Below are 22,169 nucleotides of genomic sequence, written 5' to 3'. Positions count from 1 at the left end.
GATAGTGACAGAATGAGAGGGAAGCCTGGCGTGCTGCAGTCCATGGGGTCGCAAAGAGTCAGACATGACTGAGCGACTGAACAGCAACCTTTTGTAGAGAGCGACAATTTCAGATGACATCAATAAGGTTAAAAGAAACGTCACGGGGCTAAGATATAATAGGACACCAGAGACTTTTGATCCCTTAATAACAGCAAGAAAGTGGATGAAATAAAAATCATATTTTCCCAAAGTGCTGTCAAAGAACAAAAGCTTCAAGGAGCCTTGATGAACAGAATTCCAGGGAGGGATCAGCACTTTTTAGTAGATTGGACATTGTATACAAAACAGTCAGAAAGCTTGAAGACAGATCCATGGACCTTATCCAAATTGAAGTATAAAGGAAAAAAAAGAACATAACTTCAGTGACATGTAGGACAATATGAAGCAAGTTAACATCTGTGTAGAGGGAAAGAAAGAAAGAGGCAGAAGAAATATTTAAAGAAATAATGGCCAAAATATTTCCAAATTTGATGAGAAACTTCAACCCACAGATCCCAGAGGTTCTACAGACTCCAAACAGCACAGACACACAAAACCACAAAACCACACCTAGGCCAACATAATCAGACCCTGAAAATCAAAGAACAAGAGAGACTCTTAAAAGCAGTTAAAGTGGGAATATACTGCAAACACAGGGAAACAGACAGAAAAATGGTGGCTGTTCTTTCATGAGAATCAAGAAGCCTACAGAGCATGGACGGGTGGGATGGTGGGGTGTGAGCGAGGCTCGAACAGGAAGGGAAATACGTGAACACGCGGCTGATTCATGCTGTTGTATAGCGCAGACTAACACAACATGGTAAGGCAATGACACTTCAGCTTAAATAAATAAAATGGAAAAAAAGAAGCCTATACAGTGACATCGTTAAGATGCTCAAAGAAAAACAGACTATCAACCCAGAATTCTGTGTATACTGCTAATGTCTTTTTTAAAGAAAAGGAGAAATCAAGACGTTCTCCCAAAAAAATGGGGTGAATTCATTGCTAGCAGACCTATTTTACAAGAAATGTCAGAAATTCTTCAGGCAGAACAAATATGGTATCAATTAGAAATTTGGATCTACATAAGTAAATTAACAATGTTGGCAACTGAATAAAGAAAGGTAAAAAAAATTCTATTTTACTTATTTTTAATTGCCCTAAAACATGACTATGTATAAGAAAATCAGTAGCAATGTATTGCATATTTGCAGCATATTTTAAAGTAAATTATGTGACAACAATAGCAGAAAAAGGATGCAAGGGAGGAATTGGGAATACACTGTTTAAGGTCCTTACACTACAGGGGAGGCAAGATAATAGTTTAACGTAGACTCTAATTCACTAAAGATGTGTACTATAAACCCTGGGTTAACAATTAAAATATTTTCAAAAGAAGTATAAGTAATGTCAATCAAGGAGATAAAATGGAATAATCAGCAATATTCATTCAGTCTAAGAGCAGGCATGAAAAAAGGGAAAAGTAACAAAAAAACAGATGGAAAAAATAAAAATCAGCTGTCTACTAATCCAAACATATCACAAATCACTTTAAATGCAATTGGTCTAAACACAACAGCTAAAAGTCAGAGATTTTCAAGTTAGATTAAAAAAAAAATCAAGACCTAACTGTCCTCTGTTTTATAAAGAAACCCACTTCAAATGGATATCCAAGTTAAAAACAAATGTATGATAAAGATGTACTATGAAACACTAAGTCAAAGGAACATGGAGTAGCTGTAATATATTAATATGACAAAACAGATTTCAGGACAAGGAATGTTTTCAAGGATTAAGACAAAAATTACATGATGATAAAGGGATCAACTGTCCAAGAAAATACAATAATCTTCACATGTATATGCATCTTAAAAATGGCAAAATACTAGAGACAAAAACTAATAAAACTGAAAGAAGAAATAGGCAAATCTGTACAGTTCTCTCAGAACAAGAGGCAGAAAATCAGTAAGGATGTGCATGGTCTGCAGAGCACAATAAACCAACTTAACCTAACTGACATTTATAGAACCACCCTCCCAACTATAACAGAAGACATATCCTTCACAACGTGGGACTTGTTAGATTCGTGTGTGTGTGTGTGTGCGCGCGCGCGTGTGTGTTCTGGGCCTTAAATTTGAAAGAACAGAATCTTTCGTAAGATATTCTTGTACTAGAAGTACTATGACAGAACTTCTAAATAACCAAAGAAGTCAAAGCAGAAGTTTTGAACAGAATGAAAGTGAAAATGAAAACAGAGCATATCAAAAGCAGAGATGTAGCTAAAGTGAGGCTTAGAGAAAAAATTTTGTACTAAATGATTAGGCAATAAGGAAGGTCCCAAAGCCTTGGGAGAGACAGAGAACACATTAACCTTATGAGAGAGAGAACAAATTAAAGCATAACAAACAGAAGGAAAGAAATAATCAACATTGAAGCAGATACCCATAAAATTGAAAGCAGAAAAACAACAGAGAAAATCAACTGCATTCAATCTGTTTTTTGAAAAAACAATGTAATTGATAAACCTATGCAAACTGATGAAGGGGAGAGAGAGACAGAGAGAGAACAAAATATCAGAAATGTACATGTGTCAATCCTAATCTCCCAAGTCTTCAAACCCCCCAATTTCTCCTTGGTAGTCATACGTTTGTTTTCTACATCTGTGTCTCTATTTCTGCTTTGCAAATACACTATTGATACTGTGTATAAGATATATATAAAGTTATATATATATATCAGTTCAGTTCAGTCACTCAGTCGTGTCTGACTCTTTGCGACTCCATGGACTGCAGCACACCAGGCCTCCCTGTCGATCACCAACTCCTGGAGTTTACTCAAACCCATGTCCATTGAGTCGGTGACACCATCCAACTGTCTCATCCTCTGTCATCCCCTTCTCCTCCTGCCTTCAATCTTTCCCAGCATCAGGGTCTTTCCCAATGAGTCCATTCTTCACATCAGGTGGCGAAAGTATTAGAGTTTCAACTTCACCATCAGTGCTGAATATTCAATGAATATTCAAGACTGATTTCCTTTAGGATGGACTGGTTGGATCTCCTTGCCATCCAAGGGACTCTCAAGAGTCTTCTCCAACACCACAGTTCCAAAGCATCAATTCTTCAGTGTTCAACTTTCTTTATACTCCAACTCTCACATCTATACATGACTACTGGAAAAACCATAGCCTTAACTAGATGGACCTTTGTCAGCAAAGTAATGTCTCTGCTTTTTAATAAGCTGTCTAGGTTGGTCATAACTTTTTTTCCAAGGAGTAAGTGTCTTTTTAATTCATGGCTGCAGTCACCATCTGCAGTGATATAATTGTACATAAATATAATATATAAATAGGCACAAAGTAGTTACATAAATATATACATATATAAAATGTGTTTCTTATATGTATATTTTAATTAGTTATATATACATATTTATATATGTATATACACATGCATATATTTATATAATCAAATATAATTTATATAATCAAATATAATTTATATAATCAAAATGCTTGTTTGAATTAGTTGTATAAGTTTATACATATATGAATATGTATATAGTACATGTATATAAAATATAAATATGTATATATATATATAACTAATAAAACATGCCATATAGCACACGGCACTGAACTCTGCTCAGTGCTGAAGGGACAGCTGTATTTCTGTGACCAACTCATTTGTTGTACAGTAGAAACTCACACAGCATTGTAAAGCAACTATATTCCAATAAAAATCCACTTTAAAAAGCAAAATCCAACACCAAAAAGAAAAATCAGGAATGAGACAGAGAAGTCACTATTGATTCCACAGGGATTAGAAGGATGATAAAGGAATACCACAACCAATCCTATTGCTATAGATTGGTAAATTACATGAAATAAGTAAATCCATTCAAGAAGAAATCGGTAATCTGAAGAATCCCATATATATTAAAATCTACAAACAAGATTATAGATCAATATACTAAAGTAATTCCTATATACTAGAAATAAATAAGTGCCAGCAAAGAAAAGTAAAACGCTTAGGTATAAATATAACAAAATATGTCCAGAATCTGTATGTTGAAAACTACTAAACACTGGAGTAGAAATCTAAGAAGAATTTTAAAAATGGAGAGATAACCCAGTGTTCATGAACTGGAAGTCTCAACATGAGGAAGTTAATTCTCCCAATTTGATCTATAGATTCAACACAATCTCAAGCAAAATGTCAGCCATCTTGTAGACATTTAGAAGATGATTCTAACACGTGTACAAAAAGGCAAAAAGCACTGAGAAGAGCCAAAACAATTCTGAAAAAGAAAAACTCACATTACCCAATTCCAAGACAAATCAAAATTTAAAGCTATTAAATCAAATCAAAATTAAAATTATTGCTCTGATCGACACTTTTAAGAGGATAAAAAGAAAAGTGACAGACCAGGAGAAAACACTTACAAATCACATATATGATACCAAAGACTCTACCCAGAATATATAAAGAACTCGATACCCAACAATAAAAAAATAAACACCCCAATTTTAAAATGGGTAAAAGATCTGAACAGATACTCCACCGAAGAAAATATACAGATGGCAAACAAGCACATGAAAAGATGCTCAACATCATTTCCCTCAGTTATGTCCGACTCTTTGCGAATCCATTGACTGTACAGTCCGTGGAATTCTCCAGGCAAGAATACTGGAGTGGGTAGCCTTTCCCTTCTCCAGGGGATCTTCTGAACCCAGGAATCAAACCGGTGTCTGCTGAATTGCAGGTGGATTCTTTACCAACTGAACTATCAGGGAAGTCCATTATTTACTAGGGTAATAAAATTATACCTGTTAGAAAGACAAAAAAATTAAAATTAAAACAAAACAAGACAAAAGCTTAAAATAACAATGGCTGGCAAGGATGCAGAGCAACTGAAACACTCACACATTCCATGAGAGAGTATAAAATGGTACTAACTTCCTGAAAAACTGGTGATTTCTTACACAGTTAGACATATACCTACTCATTACCCAGGGATCAAATCCACATCTCTTGTGTCTCCTGCACTGCAGGCAGATTCTTTACCACCGAGCCACAGTCTCAGGCAAATCCCTGAATTTCTGATACTCACAACGTGGTGATAACACACAACTGCCCAGACAACATCTAGGGCTTATGAGACAAAGATAAGAGCCAGCTGTAACATGTGAAGTTCTGCGTGACTTGACAGCACGATTACTGCTCTTTTATTCAACAGCGATGCCCCCAACCCCTGCAAATACATCAGTGTACACACCTTGACCTAGTTTTGAAAATAGTAGTACAAACAGAACCTTTTTCAGAGGTAGAAAAATTTTAATGGGTTGAGTCTGTTTCTTTCAGAAACTCCGGAGAAACATCAGTCTGAGTCTTCCCAAATTCTTCATGGCTCCTGTCCATCAGGATACACAGACCATCAAGATTCAGATGTCAGGTTTAACCTGACACTAGAGTTTAACCACAGACTTTTTTGTGTTTGCAGTTAAAAGCGCTGCTGTTGTTCAATCACTAAGTCATGTCTGACTCTCTGCGACCCGACGGACTGAAGCATGCTAGGCCTCTCTGTCCCTCACCATCTCCTGAAGTTTGCCCAAGTTCCTGTCCATTGACTCAGTGATACCATCCAACCATTTCATCCTCTGTCTTCCCCTTATCCTCCTGCCCTCAATCTTTCCCAGCGTCAGGGTCTTTTCCAATGAGTCAGCTCTTCGAATCAGGTGGCCAAAGTATTCGAGCTTCAGCTTCAACATCAGTCCTTCCAATGAATATTCAGGGCTGATTTTCCTTAGGATTGACTGATTTGATTTCATTGCTGTCCAAGGGACTCTGGAGTGTCCTAGTAAAACACTAGTCCTTCTAGTGTCCTAGAAGACTCTTAGGAGTCTTCTAAGTTACAAGTAAACTTTTTAAAATAAAAAATAATAAAATTTTTAAGAAAAAAGGAAAAAAAGTAAAGCCTCTGCCTACCTCTCCTGTCCCACCTATTAATGAAACCACAGACTCACTTAGAAACAGGGCAAACCCCTGGAGCCATCTCACCTGCTGGCGAAGGTCAGGGCCAAGGCAGTGGCCAGATGAGGCATCAGCCGCAGGGTCTGCGTTTGGTGCTCAATAATCTTGACCTCTTCCCTGGCTTTGGGTCCAAACTGCCTCCGGCTAGAGAGAAGCAAACAAACAAAACTTTACCGAAATCTAACAGGCAACGTCATCCCAAAAACTCATTTGCCTTTAAGTAATTCAAAATTGATGTTTTCTAACACGGACCTGGAGAAGCCTCTTGAGAGTCCCTTGGAAAGCAAGGAGATCAAACCAGTTATTTCTAAAGGAAATAATCACTATATTCATTGGAAGGACTGATGCTGAAGCTGAAGCTCCAATACTTTGACCACCTGATGCAAAGAGACGGCACATTAGAAAAGATCCTGATGCTGGGAAATATTGAAGGCACGAGAAGAAGGGAGGCAACAAAGGATGAGATGGTCGGATGGCATCACCGACTCAATGGACATGAGTTTAAGCAAACTCAGGGAGATAGTGAAGGTGTGTTGCAGTCCATGGGGTCACAAAGAGTCAGACACGACTGAGCAACTGAACAGCAACTTCAGATAACAGAATGCCTGAGTCTTCTAAAACAGAGTTAAGATAATAAGATATCGAGAGTTTCTGAAGACAGTCCAACAAAAAGCTTTTCACCTCCTCTGGAAATTAACCTTCCCCCCGTGGAAATTTTTACAGCAAAGTTATCTATTTAATACACACGGTAATTTTTACACCTTAATGCTTACATAGCATTTTCTAGTTCCCAGTGCCTTGTGATTATTTATTATTCAGTTTTATTAAGTTTCTGACATACCCTAGAATATATTTCAAAAGGACTCAACAAGGAGGCAACACACTCTGGTGCTTCTGCCAGATTCACAGGCAGGTCATTATTTTCGGCCCACGTCATCCCCCCTGGAGTTTCTCGCGGGAAAGGCGATGCCTCCATCCCGCCTTAAACCCTCTACACTGTGTGCAGAGCTGCCTTTCCCTCTTTGTATAACTTTTTTCTGAGTCTTTATTGAATTTGTTACAATATTGCTTTTGTTTTATGTTTTGGTTCCTGTGGGATCTCAGCTCCTCAACCAGGGAGCGAACCCTCACCCCCTGCACCGCAATGTGAAGTTTTAACCACTGGGCCGCCAGGGAAGCCCCGACTGCCTTTCTCTCCGATGCAGCCATGCAGAGGTGAACAGAGGCCCTGCTTCGAGCTGCTTGTAAAGTGGGGTAGGATGGTCCCCAGACATCGCCCAGCAATTAATCATACAGAATCCCATGGCTGCATACGGCAAGAGCCTGGTTTGTCTAGATCACCCCCTGCTCCATGCAAACTGATGCTCTACAATCTGGGCTTGGCAGCCTCCTGTCTGTGGACAATCCCGACTTTAATGCTGATTTTTAAAACATTTCACACACACACACGTGCACATATGCACGCAAACCTGTGCACACACACACAGGAGCGCTCATGCTAGGTTATCCAACGGGCAGCCTGCTTCAGCACCAGTGAAATGAGTACCCGCAGCTGTTACTGTTGTCAGTCGCTCAGTCGTGTCCGGCTCTTTGGGACCCCATGGACTGTACCCCGCCAGGTTCCTCTGTCCATGGGGTTCTCCAGGGAAGACTACTGGATCACTCAAGGACAAAGAGGAAACGGCAAATTTTTAAAATTTTTATTTGACCTTTTTTATCATAATTTCAGGCTTTAATATTGTCCCCAGGGACTTCCCTGGTGGTCCAGTGGCTAAGACTCGCTGCTCGCAATGCAGGAGACCAAGGGTCAATCCCTGGTCAGGGAACTAAATCCCATATGCCACAACTAAAACATCCTTCATGTGGCAACAAAGATCAAAGCTCCTGTACGCCACAGCTGAGACCCACACAACCAAAAAAACAAAAACATTAAATAATAATAATACTGTTACTATTTGTAATTAAAAGAAGGGCACTGTGATCTTTTTAGTTCATAAGGCATCTAGAATTTACAACCTGACCGTGTCATATGGGTACCTAACACAAGCACACTTGGGCACACTGTGAGCGCAGGTTCATTTTCTATGAGCAGAGCTTCCCCAGATACAGTCTAACCATCTGCAGATGGTTGTCCGAGGAACATGACCCCACCCTCCCTTTGCCCATGCCCTCCATCCATCCCAACCACAACAGGGCACAGTGCCGAACGAGCCTGACAGTCTATAGGAAAACAGCTTTGGCTGGATCATTTTGAAACCAATAAGTCAATCATCGACCAAAAAGTGGTACCAATGTAATGTCAGGGTATTCTACACACTCCATTCATCCCCACTGCTTTAACTGGCTAGAATTAAACATTTAACCGCACGGATAGAATCACATCACATTAGAATGTGTGATCTGTCATTAACTTTTGGGGGTAATAGACATATTACTAGATACCTAACCAATTTCCTTAAACTTATATTCTATTCAATATAAAATATTAAACTGGGGTCTTCCCTCATGGCTCAGTGGTGAAGAAACGGCCTGCCAATGCAAGAGATGCGGGTTCAATCCGTGGGTCGGGAAGATCCTCGGAGAAGGAAATGGCAACCCACTCCAGAATTCTTGCCTGGAGGGTCCCACAGACCGAGGAGCCTGGTGGGCTACAGTCCATGCAGCTGCAAAAGAGTGGGACATGACTGAGTGACTCAAACAACCGTTTTAAAACAGCACCTGCAGCCAGACTCACAGCTCACCGAGGGCAGGCCTGTTCTGTCTTCGGGTGTCGCGGCCTGGCCAGGTGTGAGTGGGTGGAAAAGACTGAAAGTGAGGTGACAGGTGATGAAAGGTCCTGCCATCTCCCAGCAGCAACACACCTGACTCCTCCACCTCTCATCTCTCCGTGTCTCCTTGGAACGTCTGCTTATTCATAGACGTTCTGATAAAAGACGAGCTGGGAGACACTGGGGTACTGGGTGAGAGCCAGTAAGCAATTACAGCTGTGATGGAGGAAGCAAATAAGATGAGGAATCTACCTGTCCTTACGCCCAAGAGCCCACCCTCTGCTGGTTTGGGGTTGGGTTTTCTTCTAACGACAAGAAAAGAACAAATGAGGGACTTCTCTGGTGGTCCAGTGGCTAAGACTCCAAGCTCCCAACGTACGGGGCCTGGATTTGATCCCTAGTCTGGGAACTAGGTCCTACATGCCGCAACTAACAGTTCAAATGATGCAACTAAAAAGATCCTGCATGTTGCAATGAAGATCAGATTCCATGTGCCCCATCTAAGACCTTGTACAGTCATATAAATAAATACGTTTTTAAAAAAGAAAGAAATGAGTGGGTGGAAAGCAGGCAGCACCCATAGTCTTTCCTTCCCTTTCTCTGGCCCAAGACACCGAAAGTCCTCCCATGCACTGAGCCAGGAAGTTCTCACTGGCGTCTCATTCATCACATGTGCTCTCTGGCTTCTCCAGGTGAAAAGATGACACTCAAAGCTAATGATTCTTCTCCTGCCCACAGATGCAACCAGAGTCATCCCTGAGATCGCCATCATCGATCCCAGAGCCAGTAGCCTGGCTCCAACAGAGGCAGCAGGGAGAGGTGGCCTCAAGGCTTTGTGCTCTGAGCGGGCCTGGCGGGAGCAGAAACCCTGCCTGCCACCCTGTGGTCACCCTCTTATTGACACGCTCAGGCCCCAGTCTACGCACAGAGGGCCATGATGGTCCAGGCTGGTCCTCTGGTTGCCAGCATCCTTGGCACGCTGCCCTGAACACAGCTCACCAGACCGCAATCCCTGCAGTTGGCCAGAAATTACTGCCTGCCAGCCATTTTTACTCTTCCAGTTTATGATCTATATGGACATAATATTCTTCCTGTTCTTTTCCTCCACTGGGTTACTATTTTTCTTTCAAAAGCCAGGTAAAGGTTATATTTTTCTCCATAAACATCATTTTATTTCAGGGCCAGAAAACAACCCCAAAGTCACTGAGCTCAAATTTTTCATGGTCTTTAAAAGAGTGTGCATCACAGTATCCATGTGAGAGGGCTGTGAACGATGCCATTTAAAATGATAGATTGGGAAAGCTATTTCTGGATTCCAGTGACTCATAAGGACTGGAGGAAACAGTTATTTGGGGATTGTTTTATTTCATTCCCACTCAATTTTGAACACAGCCGCTTAAAGCAACATTCGTAGAAAGTGACACAGCTATTAATCACCCACGCAGCTACTACACGAGCAGCCCCTGGGGAGACACAGGCTGCCCGCCTCCCCAGCTCTCCCTCTGGTCTCTTCTCCCAAAGGAGGCCAGTGACCTACTAAAAAGATAATTGCTTTGCATGTTTCCTGCTTCTGGAGCATCATTGCATCAGCCTGCTCTGAATGACAGCCGGTCATACTGGAAGAAAGAGAGGAGTTCTATGGCTGGCCCCCCATCCTTCATCCTGAGGCTTCTGGGGGTGCAAGCTGGTTCACACCCCTACTGCCAGGGGACAGACCCCTGCTTCTCGGCTGTCAAAGGGCTGACCTCTACGGACAACAGCTGGGCAGATTCCTGAGGCCCAGCCTCACTCCCTGAGGCCGCCCACCCTCGTTTAATACCTCAGCCACAGACAGGATTCAAGGGAGCCTGTGAGTGTCCCACAGGTGACCACCGTGCCCCATTCCCACTGGCCCCAGTGGAGACCACAGCCTCTCAGAGAGCCCACAGCCTATCTGACTCTGCTTCTCTCCTTCTTTCTGATGTTCCTGAACATAGTAACCCAGAGGGAAAACATGTACAAAGCAGGATGTTTTTTAAAATTTCTATTAGAACATAGTTGATTTACAATGTTGTGTTACTTTCTGCTGTCCAGCAGAGTGAATCAGTTATACATTTACATATATTCACTCTTTTTTAGATTCTTTTCCCATATAGGTCATTACAGAGTACTGAGAAGAGTTCCCAAGGCAGGATATTTTAATAGCACCAGTTGGACCTGGCAGATTGAGTTCAACTGGCTGACCAGGATGTGAAAACCTGGCTACACTTTTTAAAAGATTTTTTTGATGTGAACCATTTTCAAAGTCTTTACTGAATTTTTTACAATATTGCTCCTGTTTATGTTCTGGTTTTCTGGACATGAGGTATATGGGATCTTAGCTCCTAGATCAAGGATCAAACCCATACCCTCTTGCATTGGAAGGGGATGTCTTAACCACTAGACTACCAGGGAAGTTCCTAAACCCAGCAACTTTTTATCCAGTAATGCATGAAACAGATGCCAGACTCCCAGCCCCAAACTTCACCAGCCCCAGCCCCACGCCAGTGTCAAGTTTGGGATCATGAAACGGTTCAGACTGCACACAACCCTCACTGGTTTTTGTTGTTGTTTTTTTTTTAAATAAGATGAACATTTAGTAGTCTGCCTGGGAGCTCTGACAAAGCAATCCTGCCTTGAAATATCAGCCTCTACATGTGACCTCCACCATGTTTTAGGTGTCATTCTTCAAATGGTCAATTTTCAATCCATCTGCAGGAGAGATGGAAAAGGTGCATGTATGTAGTCTATAAATAAGTGCTTCTTTAATATTAGCCTTCACTTGTTATTGTTTAGTCACCAAGTCATGTCTGACTCTCGCCCACCAGGCTCCCCTGTCCATGGAATTTTCCAGACAAGAATACTGGAATGGGTTGCCATTTCCTTCTCCAGAAGATTTTCCCCACCCAGGGATCAAACCCATGTCTCCTGCATTGGTGAGTTCTTTCCCACCAAGCCACAGGGAAGCCCCAGTAGTAGACTTGGTTGTGATTAAATATGCAACATGGTCCCAAACAAGAGTTCTCCAAGTGCCCATCCAATCCTGTAGAGCTCCCAGTGAATACCTTTTGCACCTTCCAGACACCTTTTTCCTCCCACTCATTAGCAGGCTTTCTATTCAACCAGAGGAAAAAACAGATGATCCTCAATGGTTACGATGGGGTCAGTGACAACGACAATTTTTAAACGCAAGGATGTTTCAGATACAGAAAGAATGAAGGCACTCTGGCATTAGGGTCCAAAGGTCTATAGACAGGGATCGCCATCCTAAGTGCACAAACACAGATGTGAGAGTCCATGTTTTCTTGGCCGGACGCCACAGAGATAAAGGGCTTTCACTGTTACTTTTTCCCGTTTCTCAAAGGTTACATCAAATCAAAACCCAGAAATTTAAAGACCCTCTCCAACAGGAAACCTATGAGTCTAAAGTCATGGTCTATCATAGTCTGGTGGGAATTGACATTCTGCTATCGTAGGCTGCAAAGGCTGTCCACCCCACCCACTAGCGCTGGGAGTGCAGCACCAAGGGGAGCAGGCTGAAGAAGCACAAGGGCTTGGAATCAGACCACTTCTTCCCATCAGCAGATGGACGACCCCAGTGGAGACCCCAGAATCCCTTTCAGATAAGAGACAACACAAGGCGGAATAACCCTATGACTCTGCCTCCATGTTTCTGCTGTGTAGACCATTTCTGGCCAACATCATAACCCTGGGCTGTAGCCACAGTAACCCTCACTGTGAAGGACCAGTAGACAGCCAGGCCTGGGTCACCCTGGATCTGAAGGTTGACCAACTCCAGCTTCTTCTTTGAGCACTCAACTACATCAGCAAAAGGGGTCCAACCCAACACCCTGTAGCTCAAACCCCTTCACAATAAACCCCAGAGAACCTGGCTACCTCTCTGCTGAGTTTGTTTCTATTGTCTTCTGGTGTCTCCGGCTGCCCCTGGGGAGGCCATCATGGGACAAAGTCAACATCACTTCATCCCAGGCATCACAGGAGGGGAGGTAGGACACAAGGTTAAAACCCAGGCTTTGAATCAGACTGGTTTTCATACAAGCTCTTGACACCATTTTCTACTGAATGACTTAGACTCATTGAACTTTGGGTTCTCCAGCACTAAAATAGGACTGACGATGACAGAGAGGAGGAAGGGAGACACTGTCTCTGCCTGACACATAGCAGGTGTTCAAGGCGTGGCAGGTGTTATCACCACAGTCACTACTGCTATCCCAGGTTCCTAGGATTACCCTCTATCCTGTTCATCCTTAATCTAAGAAAGCCATGTAAAAATTTCCTCAAAGAAACACTCTCTTTTTTCTTTCACTCAAACAAACCACTAATCTCTTCCACATCACTAAAACTGTCATAAAAAAGATTTTAAGGGTGAAGTGGAAAGTCTCCTCCACTCAACAATGAATTAAAGATAATGAAATTTATGACAGAGAAGAAAGCAAACTGTCAACTAATATGCTAGAAAAAATTGTGTGTATGTGTGTGTGTGTGTGTGTGTGTTGGAAAGCACATGAAACATTCGAAAAGCACCTGCCCTTCTTATGCATCCAAGAACACCAGCTAATTTTCTTCTTCCCAAATTCCCGGGAGGGACAAGATGGACAAAATAAAGCCAGAGAAGGTGATGTGGGCAGAGCATAGCATGTTGCCATGGAAGCAGCAGATTCTTTCCAGAGACAATCAGCCTACCCTAGCTGCTGCTGCTGCTGCTAAGTCGCTTCAGTCGTGTCCGACTCTGTGCGACCCCACAGACAGCAGCCCACCAGGCTCCCCCGTCCCTGGGATTCTCCAGGCAAGAACACTGGAGTGGGTTGCCATTTCCTTCTCCAATGCATGAAAGTGAAAAGTGAAAGTAAAGTTGCTCAGTCGTGTCCGACTCTTCGCGACCCCATGGGCTGCAGCCCACCAGGCTCCTTCGTCCATGGGAGTTTCCAGGTGAAAGTACTGGAGTGGGCTGCCATTGACTTCTCTGAGCCTACCCTAGAGAGGAACCTAAATGTTATTCAGGTGGTTCCCACACAAGGGAAATTAACTTACTTTTCAGAATTACAGCCTTAGTAATATCTTTGAGTAACTCAGTGGTTAACATTAGTCATCAGAACTGTGACTCCTTGCGATTTTTCTCTTAAGAAACTCGCATCCTAATGAATGCAAAACAAAATTACAATGGTGGGAGATGTGGAGCCATAAATTACAGCTGGAACTCCCTAGGGAGGCTTAATGATTTCACTGTTATTTTCATATATTTTAAAAATCATATAAACAGAGAGTGAAATCTTGTACCATCAACACCACTGCGGAAGTACTGCAGAAGCCCCCAGCCCTTTGGTCATTATTGTGAGGAAGCAAGAGGGCTAACCCATCTCTCCTCTTTGCCCTCCATACATAATATGGCAGGTGTAGGGCCCATGTGCACCCTGCCTGCCCAAAGAGCCGGCCAGAGCCTGCTGTCATCCCAGAGACACAAGTCTGACCATATACACTGAGGTCCAGCACCCTCCAGGACCCTCCTTCATGGGGTGAAGCCTGAGGAGATGAAAGTCAAGTAACCGAAGTTCTCTTTAGGCTGAAATTGATTTCTTATGCTTTAGGCTGGCTTTATTTTTAATATATATCTTTATTTATTATTTATTTGACTGCACAATGTCTAGTTACACTGTGTGGCATCTTCAATCTTTGTTGCATGTTGCAGCATGGGGGATCAAACCCAGGCCCCCTACATTGGGAGCATAGAGTCTTAGCCACTGGAACACCAGGCAAGTCCTTGCTTTAGGCTGACTTTAGCCTGCTCTTGGCACTAGGACATGCCTGAGTAGCTCAAGGGCTGACTGCTACTCCCACTTTCACTCTCAATCAATAGCCTTGGGAGTAAGGATGCCCACAACATCAGTCTTTCAATCCATAAACACAGTAGGTCTTTCCATTTATTTAGATCTTCGATTTCTTCCATCAGTATTTTGTACTGTTCAGCATATAAGTGTTAAATGTGTTCCTAGGTATTTCAATTTTTATGATCAATTGTAAACTAATTATATTTTAAACTCTGGTATCCTTCTGTTCATTGTATACAGAGATACAACTGCAGACTTCTCTGGCAGTCCAGTGGCTAAGACTGCGCTTCCACTGAAGGGTTTGGTGCCTGGTCAGGGAATGAAGATTACACACACTGCCCAGCATGGTCCAAAAAAAATAAATAAAGGAATTGTTTTCTGCAGGTTTATTTTGCATCTGGTGACCATGCCAAATTTGATTCTTAGTTCTAGGGCTTTTATAAATATTCAAGGATTTTCTATATAACAACCAAGTCATCTGAATATAGAAACACTTTTGTTATGTTCTTTCCAATCTGTTCGCTTTTTCCTTGCCTTACTGTACTGGCAAGAAATGCAGGAAATGCCAGTTCAATCTCTGGGTTGGGAAGATCCCCTAGAGGAGGAAATGGCAACCTGCTCCAGCATTCTTGCCTAGGAAATCCCAAGGACAGAGGAGCCTGGAGGGCTGCAGTCCACGGGGTAGAAAAGAGCTGGACATCACTGAGTGACGAACACTGTACTGGCTGCAACTTTGATCACTGTCTTGAATAACAGCAGTAAGAGTATATATTCTTGCCTGACAGCCAATCTTGGGGGGAAAGCATTCAGTCTTTCCCCATTAAGTATGATGTTGACTACACACCTCGGAGATATTGTGGGTTCAGTTCCATATCACTGCAATTAAGCAAATATCACAATAAAGCAAGTCACATAAAGTTTTAGTTTTGCAGTGCATATAAAAGTTAAATTCACACTACACTGTAGTCTATTACGTGCAATAATATTATGTCTTTTAAAATTTTATACCTTAATTTAAAAAGCTTTACTGCCAAAAAATACTAACCATCATTTGAACCCTCAGTGGGTTTCAGTAGTAACATCAAAGATCATTGATCATAGATCACTATAACAAATACGACAATAATGAAAACATGTGAAATATTGTGAGACTTGCCAAAATGTGACACAGAGACACGAAGTGAGCAAATATTGTTGGGAAAATGGCCCAGTAGATGTGCTCAAGGCAGGGTTGACATAATCGTCCAATTTGTAAAAAAATGCAACATCTCGAAGTGTGGTGAGGAGAAGCACAGTAAAACAAGGCATGTGCTGTGCTCAGTCGTGTCCGATTCTTTGTATCCCGATGGACTGTAGCCCACCAGGCTCCTCGGTCCACGGGATTTCCCAGGCAAGAACGCTGGAGTGGGACTTACAGACACCGCACTGGCGAGGGGGGGAAGGAGAGGGTGAGATGTGTGGACAGAGTACCATGGAAACTTACATCACCATATGTACAACAGGATGCCAACGGGGATTTGCTGTCTGGCTCAGGGGACTCAAACAGGGGCTCTGTAACAACCTAGAGGGGTGGGACGGGGAGGGAGATGGGAGGAAAGTTCAAGAGGGAGGGGACATATGTATACCTGTGGCTCATTCATGTTGGTATTTGGCAGAAAACAGCAAAATTCTGTAAAGCAATTATCCTTCCATTAAAAAATATATTAATTTTAAAAAAAAGAATACTGGAGTGTGTTGCCATATCCTCCTCCAGAGTATCTTTCCGACTCAGGGACTGAAACTGCGTCTCTTATTGCACTGTACCGGCAGGAGGGTTCTTCACCACTAACGCCACCTGGGACGCCAAGGAGAGCCGTGCCTGTAGGTATTTTCCAGATGCTCTTTATCAGGCTGAGCAAATAACTAATAAGTTAATTCGTCTGTTTACATGTTTATTAGCCATAGACATGTCTTCTTTAAACTGTCTCATATCATGTGCCCATTTATTTATATACTGTGATGGTACTATGTTTATTTCTTTAAAGAGGCTTTTTATATATTAAGGAAAATAAACCACTGTTAGTCATATTTGTTTAGATATTTCTCTACTGTGTCATTTGAAATATACACATTTAAAACATTTTTTATATAATCAATTTACTCTAACACTTTTGCTTTGGGACTTTTTTTCCCATGAATGTTTTCAAAAAGGACATGTCACTTTTTCCCTTCATCTGTGTGATTTTGTGGTTTGTTTCAACTTTAGAGATAAGCAGAGGTGAGAGATCTAGGTCTACCCCAGTGGAATATGAAATAAATATACCAACATAGTTAACTGCAGCAAGTGCCACTAGGCTGACCCAAGAAGGACCAATGAAGGTGAGCAGACTCTTGTTCCTATCTGCTTAAAATAGCCATTCCCTGCTTTCAGACAATTCCCTTGATCATCCTCCTTCCAATTCACTTGGCAGACAAGTCCTTGCTTTAACCTCTCTCTCCCACTTTATTCTCTAATCTGCCAGGAAATTAATGCAAGTCTTGAGCCTCCCTAAACACAGCTTTTTCCAGGCATCCTTTTTCATGTCTGATTCTAAAAATTGAAATAATAAGAAAAAACAAACTTTGCTGTTCTGTTGGCATATGTGCCTTCAAGGAATATTTATTTAAGGGGAAAAAAATCCCTTTGAGTGGGTCTATATTGTCATAACCACCCCTCCCAGCAAAAACTAACCCTTTCACCCTCCATCTCATGGCTTCTAGCCATAGTCGCTGGGCCTCACTTAGGTCCAGCATCTGGATGTCAGGTGTTGCATGAATACGTCTGTCATTAAGGTGTTGAACACAGACATGCAAAGTTCTCTCAGCTGGAGTTGTCCAGACAACACACCGCCGGTTTGCTGCCCTTGTGACAGAGGGCCTGAATGGGACCTATCCCGTCGGTGGGTTTCCCAGGGCCCCATCTCAGGCATTCTCCCTTCATTACCCAGATTTCACTGCCACGTTTTGCTCAGAACTATCTGCCTAAGCCTGTTACCTAGCTCTAATCCCTTCCTGGGCATTCCCAAAGGGCAATGCCATCATCTGGGTCAGGACAAGCCCAACTCATTTCTTCCTACTGATGTATCCCTGCACATACTTGAACATCAAAAAGAAAATAATCTGGCAGTTGTTTTCTTTACAAAAGCCATTTCCAAAATTAACAATTTATTATGCTTGTGACAAAAATAATTCATCTGCTTCGCAGAGATGCTGTCTGGAAAGAAACTTCCACAAGGTCATTTGAGTTTTTGTGTACGATCTTGGGATACTGGAAATTAGCCAAATCGTGGGATGCTAAAGAATGCAACACAAGTTGACAGCCTGGGGGGATGGTCTTCCAAGAGGCTTGGGGAGCCTGGTGGAGACTAGACTGGAGGACCTGCCAGTGAGCAGGAGACCAGGGCCTTCGTACCGCTTCTATCAGGACTGAATCTGAGAGAAGAGCACACTTCTGAACTTTGCTCAAGAGGGAAATCCAATTTTCATCCCCAGCTGGACTCTGCTATTTTTGCTGACCCTGCATATGATGGTACTAATACTCAAATGCTTCTCATTTAATCACTGAAAATTATCTCTAAAACAACTCTTTAAGTCTCAGGAAATTATCTTAAGGGCATTAAGCAAATGCAGAAACATCTATTCCAAAAAATCTAAACTTAAATCTCATTTGAACCTCATCCCTCATCTCATCTATCCTTTGAACCCACTCACGACTACCTCATCCCCCCACGAGCTCCCCCAGTAGCTCAGTGTGATGGTAGCTGGGCAGGTAGGTGCAGCCAAGAAGATGGGGCTCCCCCTCCCACTACCTCCCAGTCTAGGACTATGGTTTCATGCAGGCCACTGGCATCTCTCATTCGCTCCACCCCTTCACTCCCAGCTCCACATTATAGAAGCTTTATTCCAGGCAGATACAGCCAAGAGGGGACTTCTCTGGTGGCTGAGCAGTAAAGAATCTGCCTACAATGCAGGAGATGCAGGTTCAACCCATGAGTCGGGAAGATCCCCCTGGAAAAGGAAATGGCAACCCGCTCCAGTATTCTTGCCTGGGAAATCCCATGGACAGAGGAGCCTGGTGGGCTACAGTCCATGGGGTCGCAAAGAGTTGGACATGACTTAGCAACTAAACAACAGACAAGAGGACCACAGCTCCCTTCCCCCTTCTGGCCCCCATTCATAGGGCATAAGCTCCACTCCAGACACAACTAGTCAAGAATTCTGAATCTTGAGCATCCATGACTTGGCTTGCTTTTAGGATGAAGGTCTAATGCCAGGAAGAATAAGCTGGGAATACCAGGCTCTACCATCCCTGTCCAGAAGTCTTGCTTGCAGAGGTGCCATATCAGGAAAAGCAAGTCTTTGACTCACCCTCAGCTTTGAATATTACAGAGACTGCCCAGAAAGAGAGGGAAGATGTTAGAACAGATAATTCTTCAGTTTTGTGTAGGAGACTATTTTGGGAACAAAGTAAGCAGAAGATCACACCTATAAGTGTTGTTTCAAACAACAGAGATCTTGACGGTGAGCAACTAAGAGTCCCTGATAGCTCTTTTGATTCTTTTAGCAGCAAGCTAAAAGATGATAAGCTCAGTGAAATGGTAGATCAGCCAGAAGTTTAACAGAAAGAATCAGGGAAAGAGATAGCTAAGCAGAGTCCTCTATGGTTGGAGCAGCCTCAGACTGAAAACTTCGTGCCCACGCAAAGGGACCCAACTTTAAGTGTGACAGTCTGTGGCACGATGTACGCCTCAGGGCATTGGTTAAAACAACACAGCAATCAGCTAGTGACTAATGAGGACCCAAAATTGGCTTCATAGAGATCATCCAAAAGTTTGTGGGGGATATATAAATAGCAGCATTATTTATAAATGCCAACATATGGCAGCAATTTAACTGTCCAAGAGCAAATGAATGGATAGAGAAGATGCATTACATATATATACAATGGAATACTACCCAGCGATAAAAAGGATTGAAATTTTGCAGCAACATGGATGGGCTTGGAGGGCATTACACTAACTGAAATAATAAGTCAGACAGAGAAAACAAATACTCTTTGTTTGTATGATATCTTATACATGGAATCTAAAACATAAAAATGAAGTAGTGAATACAACATACAAGAAGGAGACTCGTGAATACAGAGAACAAACTAGTAGTTACCAGTGGAAAGAGGGAAGGGGTGGGGAAGACCAATACAGAGGTAGAGGTACAAACTATTAGGTATAAAATAAACTACGAGGACATATTACACAACACAGGGGAATATAGCCAATGTTTTTATAATAACCATAAGTGGAGTATAACTTTAAAAATTGTGAATCACTATATTATACACCTGTAATGTATATAATATTTTGTATCAACTATACTTCAATAAAAATTTTTAACTAAGAAAAACAATAAAAAGCTTACTGGGGAGATGAGGGAAGGTGATGAACAGAGCCCCAGTCTCCCAGGCACTCAGCCACGCAGCCCACACGCCTTCACACACAGCATCAGAGACTGCACCCTGCAGCAGTAACAGATTCCACTTAAATGGTCCATTCAAGTCACTGAACAAACAATCCAGTAAAAAACAACAACAAGCCCCAGAGGGGGGACTCACTATTCAGTGTTGTTATATTATTCATCTCTTGTCTTAAAAAAATTTATAAAACCCACAAAGAAACAGGTATGTGTGACCCGTATATAGGAAAAAATGCAAGCAATAAAACTGCCTTTGAGGTGACCCAGATATTGGCCTTAGAAAACAAAAAATTCAAAGCAGTTGTTATAGGTATATTCAAAAAAATTAAAGGAAATCATGTTTAAAGTGTTACAAGAAAGGGGGGGGGGCGGTCCTAAGATGGCAGAGGAATAGGATGGGGAGACCACTTTCTCCCCCACAAATTCATCAAAAGATCATTTGAATGCTGAGCAAATACCACAAAACAACTTCTGAATGCTGGCGGAGGACACCAGGCACCCAGAAAGGCAGCCCATTGTCTTGGAAAGGAAGTAGAACAAAATATAAAAGATAAAAAGAGAGACAAAAGAGTTAGGGATGGAGGGGAGGGAGTCGTAAAAGAGAAGTTTCCAAACACCAGCAAACCCTCTCACGGGCGGGTCTGTGGGGAGATGTGGAGTCTCAGAGGGCAACATAACTGGGAGGAAAAATAAATAAAACCCACAGGTTACGTGCCTAACGGCAACTCCCAGTAGAGAAGTTGCCCAGATGCTGGCAACCACCACCAGCAAGTGGGGGCTGAACAGGGAGGTGTGGCGGCATTGCTTAGGGTAAGCACTGGGCCTGAATGCCCCGAGGACAATCTGAGGGAGCTAACATGAGCAGGCAACCCAAACCGTGGGATAGCCAGAAAAAGAGAAAAAAAGAGAGAGAGACAACTTTCAGGCCGCGGACCGGCCCATCTCCCACCGGAGGCAGGGAGGCAGGCAGGCGACAGCCAGAGCCGGAAGGCAAGGGGCAAACTCGGCCCCAGAGACGGCATCCCCTACCGAACTGCGAGCAGGCCCCCAGTTGCTAACCAAGTCTTCCTGGGATCCCGGACAGCTGACATCCGCCGGGAGGTTCGGAGCCAGAGATCAGCTCCCCAGAGGAGACTCACGGGGAAACCAAGCGGCTGGGACCGGGGAGATGATAAGACGCACCGCCCACCTGAGGAGACGGCTCTCGCCAAGCACCTGGCCACCTGAGCTGCTCCGACCTGGGAAGGGCGCAAAATGCGGGCCTTGGTGGAGCACCCGAGAACCTGAACCTGGGCGGCTGAGGCCTGGGAAGCGCACACAACCCGCTTTACACAGTTCCCCTGCTGAGCAACCTGGAGCCTGAGCAGTGCAGACTGGGAGGGCACACACGGCGTGAGCGGGGGCAAACCCGGGGCGGCTGAGACACTGCGCATGGCCCACGCTCGCCGTGAGCAGGGGCAAACCAGGGCGGCTGAGACACTGCGCGCACGGCCCACACTCACCGTGAGCGGGGGCAAACCCGGGGTGGCTGAGACACTGCGCATGGCCCACGCTCGCCGTGAGCGGGGGCAAACCCGGGGCGGCTGAGACACTGCGCGCACGGCCCACACTCGCAGGGGTACTTGTTTGCCGTGCCCCTCCCTCCCCACAGCACGACTGAACAAGCGAGCCTAAAAAAGTGACCACCACCGCCCCCTTGTGTCAGGGCGGAAGTTAGACACTGAAGAGACCACCAAACAGAAGAACCCAAGATAAACAGAGGGGAACCGCTTTGGAAGTGACAGGTGCAACAGATTAAACCCCTGGAGTTAGCACCAACTACACTGGAAGGGGCCTATAGACCTTGAGAAGTACAGGCTGGAACAGGGAGCTATTGAAACTGAACTGACCTCACACTGCCTGCAACAGCTCCAAGAAATTCCTAGATATATTTTACTATTATCATTTTTTTAATGTTTAAGTTCTTTATTACTCCTTTAATTTTCATTTTTAAAACCTAC

General features: G+C 43.2%; 1 protein-coding gene across 11 annotated transcripts in view; it reads right to left on the bottom strand.

Moving 5' to 3' along the window:
* ACOXL (acyl-CoA oxidase like) overlaps positions 1 to 22,169 on the bottom strand; it is a 345,680-nt gene that overhangs the window by 163,676 nt on the left and 159,835 nt on the right. For 8 of the 11 annotated variants that reach the window (XM_043918764.1, XM_043918767.1, XM_043918771.1 and 5 more), the window contains exon 11: positions 6,078 to 6,218. In XM_043918764.1, coding sequence (XP_043774699.1) covers positions 6,078 to 6,218 — 141 coding nt within the window. The remainder of the gene's footprint in view (positions 1 to 6,077; positions 6,219 to 22,169) is intronic. The other 3 variants (XM_043918765.1, XM_043918772.1, XM_043918774.1) reach the window with 1 other exon arrangement.

The sequence above is a fragment of the Cervus elaphus genome, chromosome 11 (genome assembly GCF_910594005.1).
Source record: "Cervus elaphus chromosome 11, mCerEla1.1, whole genome shotgun sequence".
Classification (NCBI taxonomy): domain Eukaryota; kingdom Metazoa; phylum Chordata; class Mammalia; order Artiodactyla; family Cervidae; genus Cervus; species Cervus elaphus.
The sequence above is the reverse complement of the archived record's forward strand: the minus strand, read 5'-3'. Positions and strand labels throughout refer to the sequence as shown.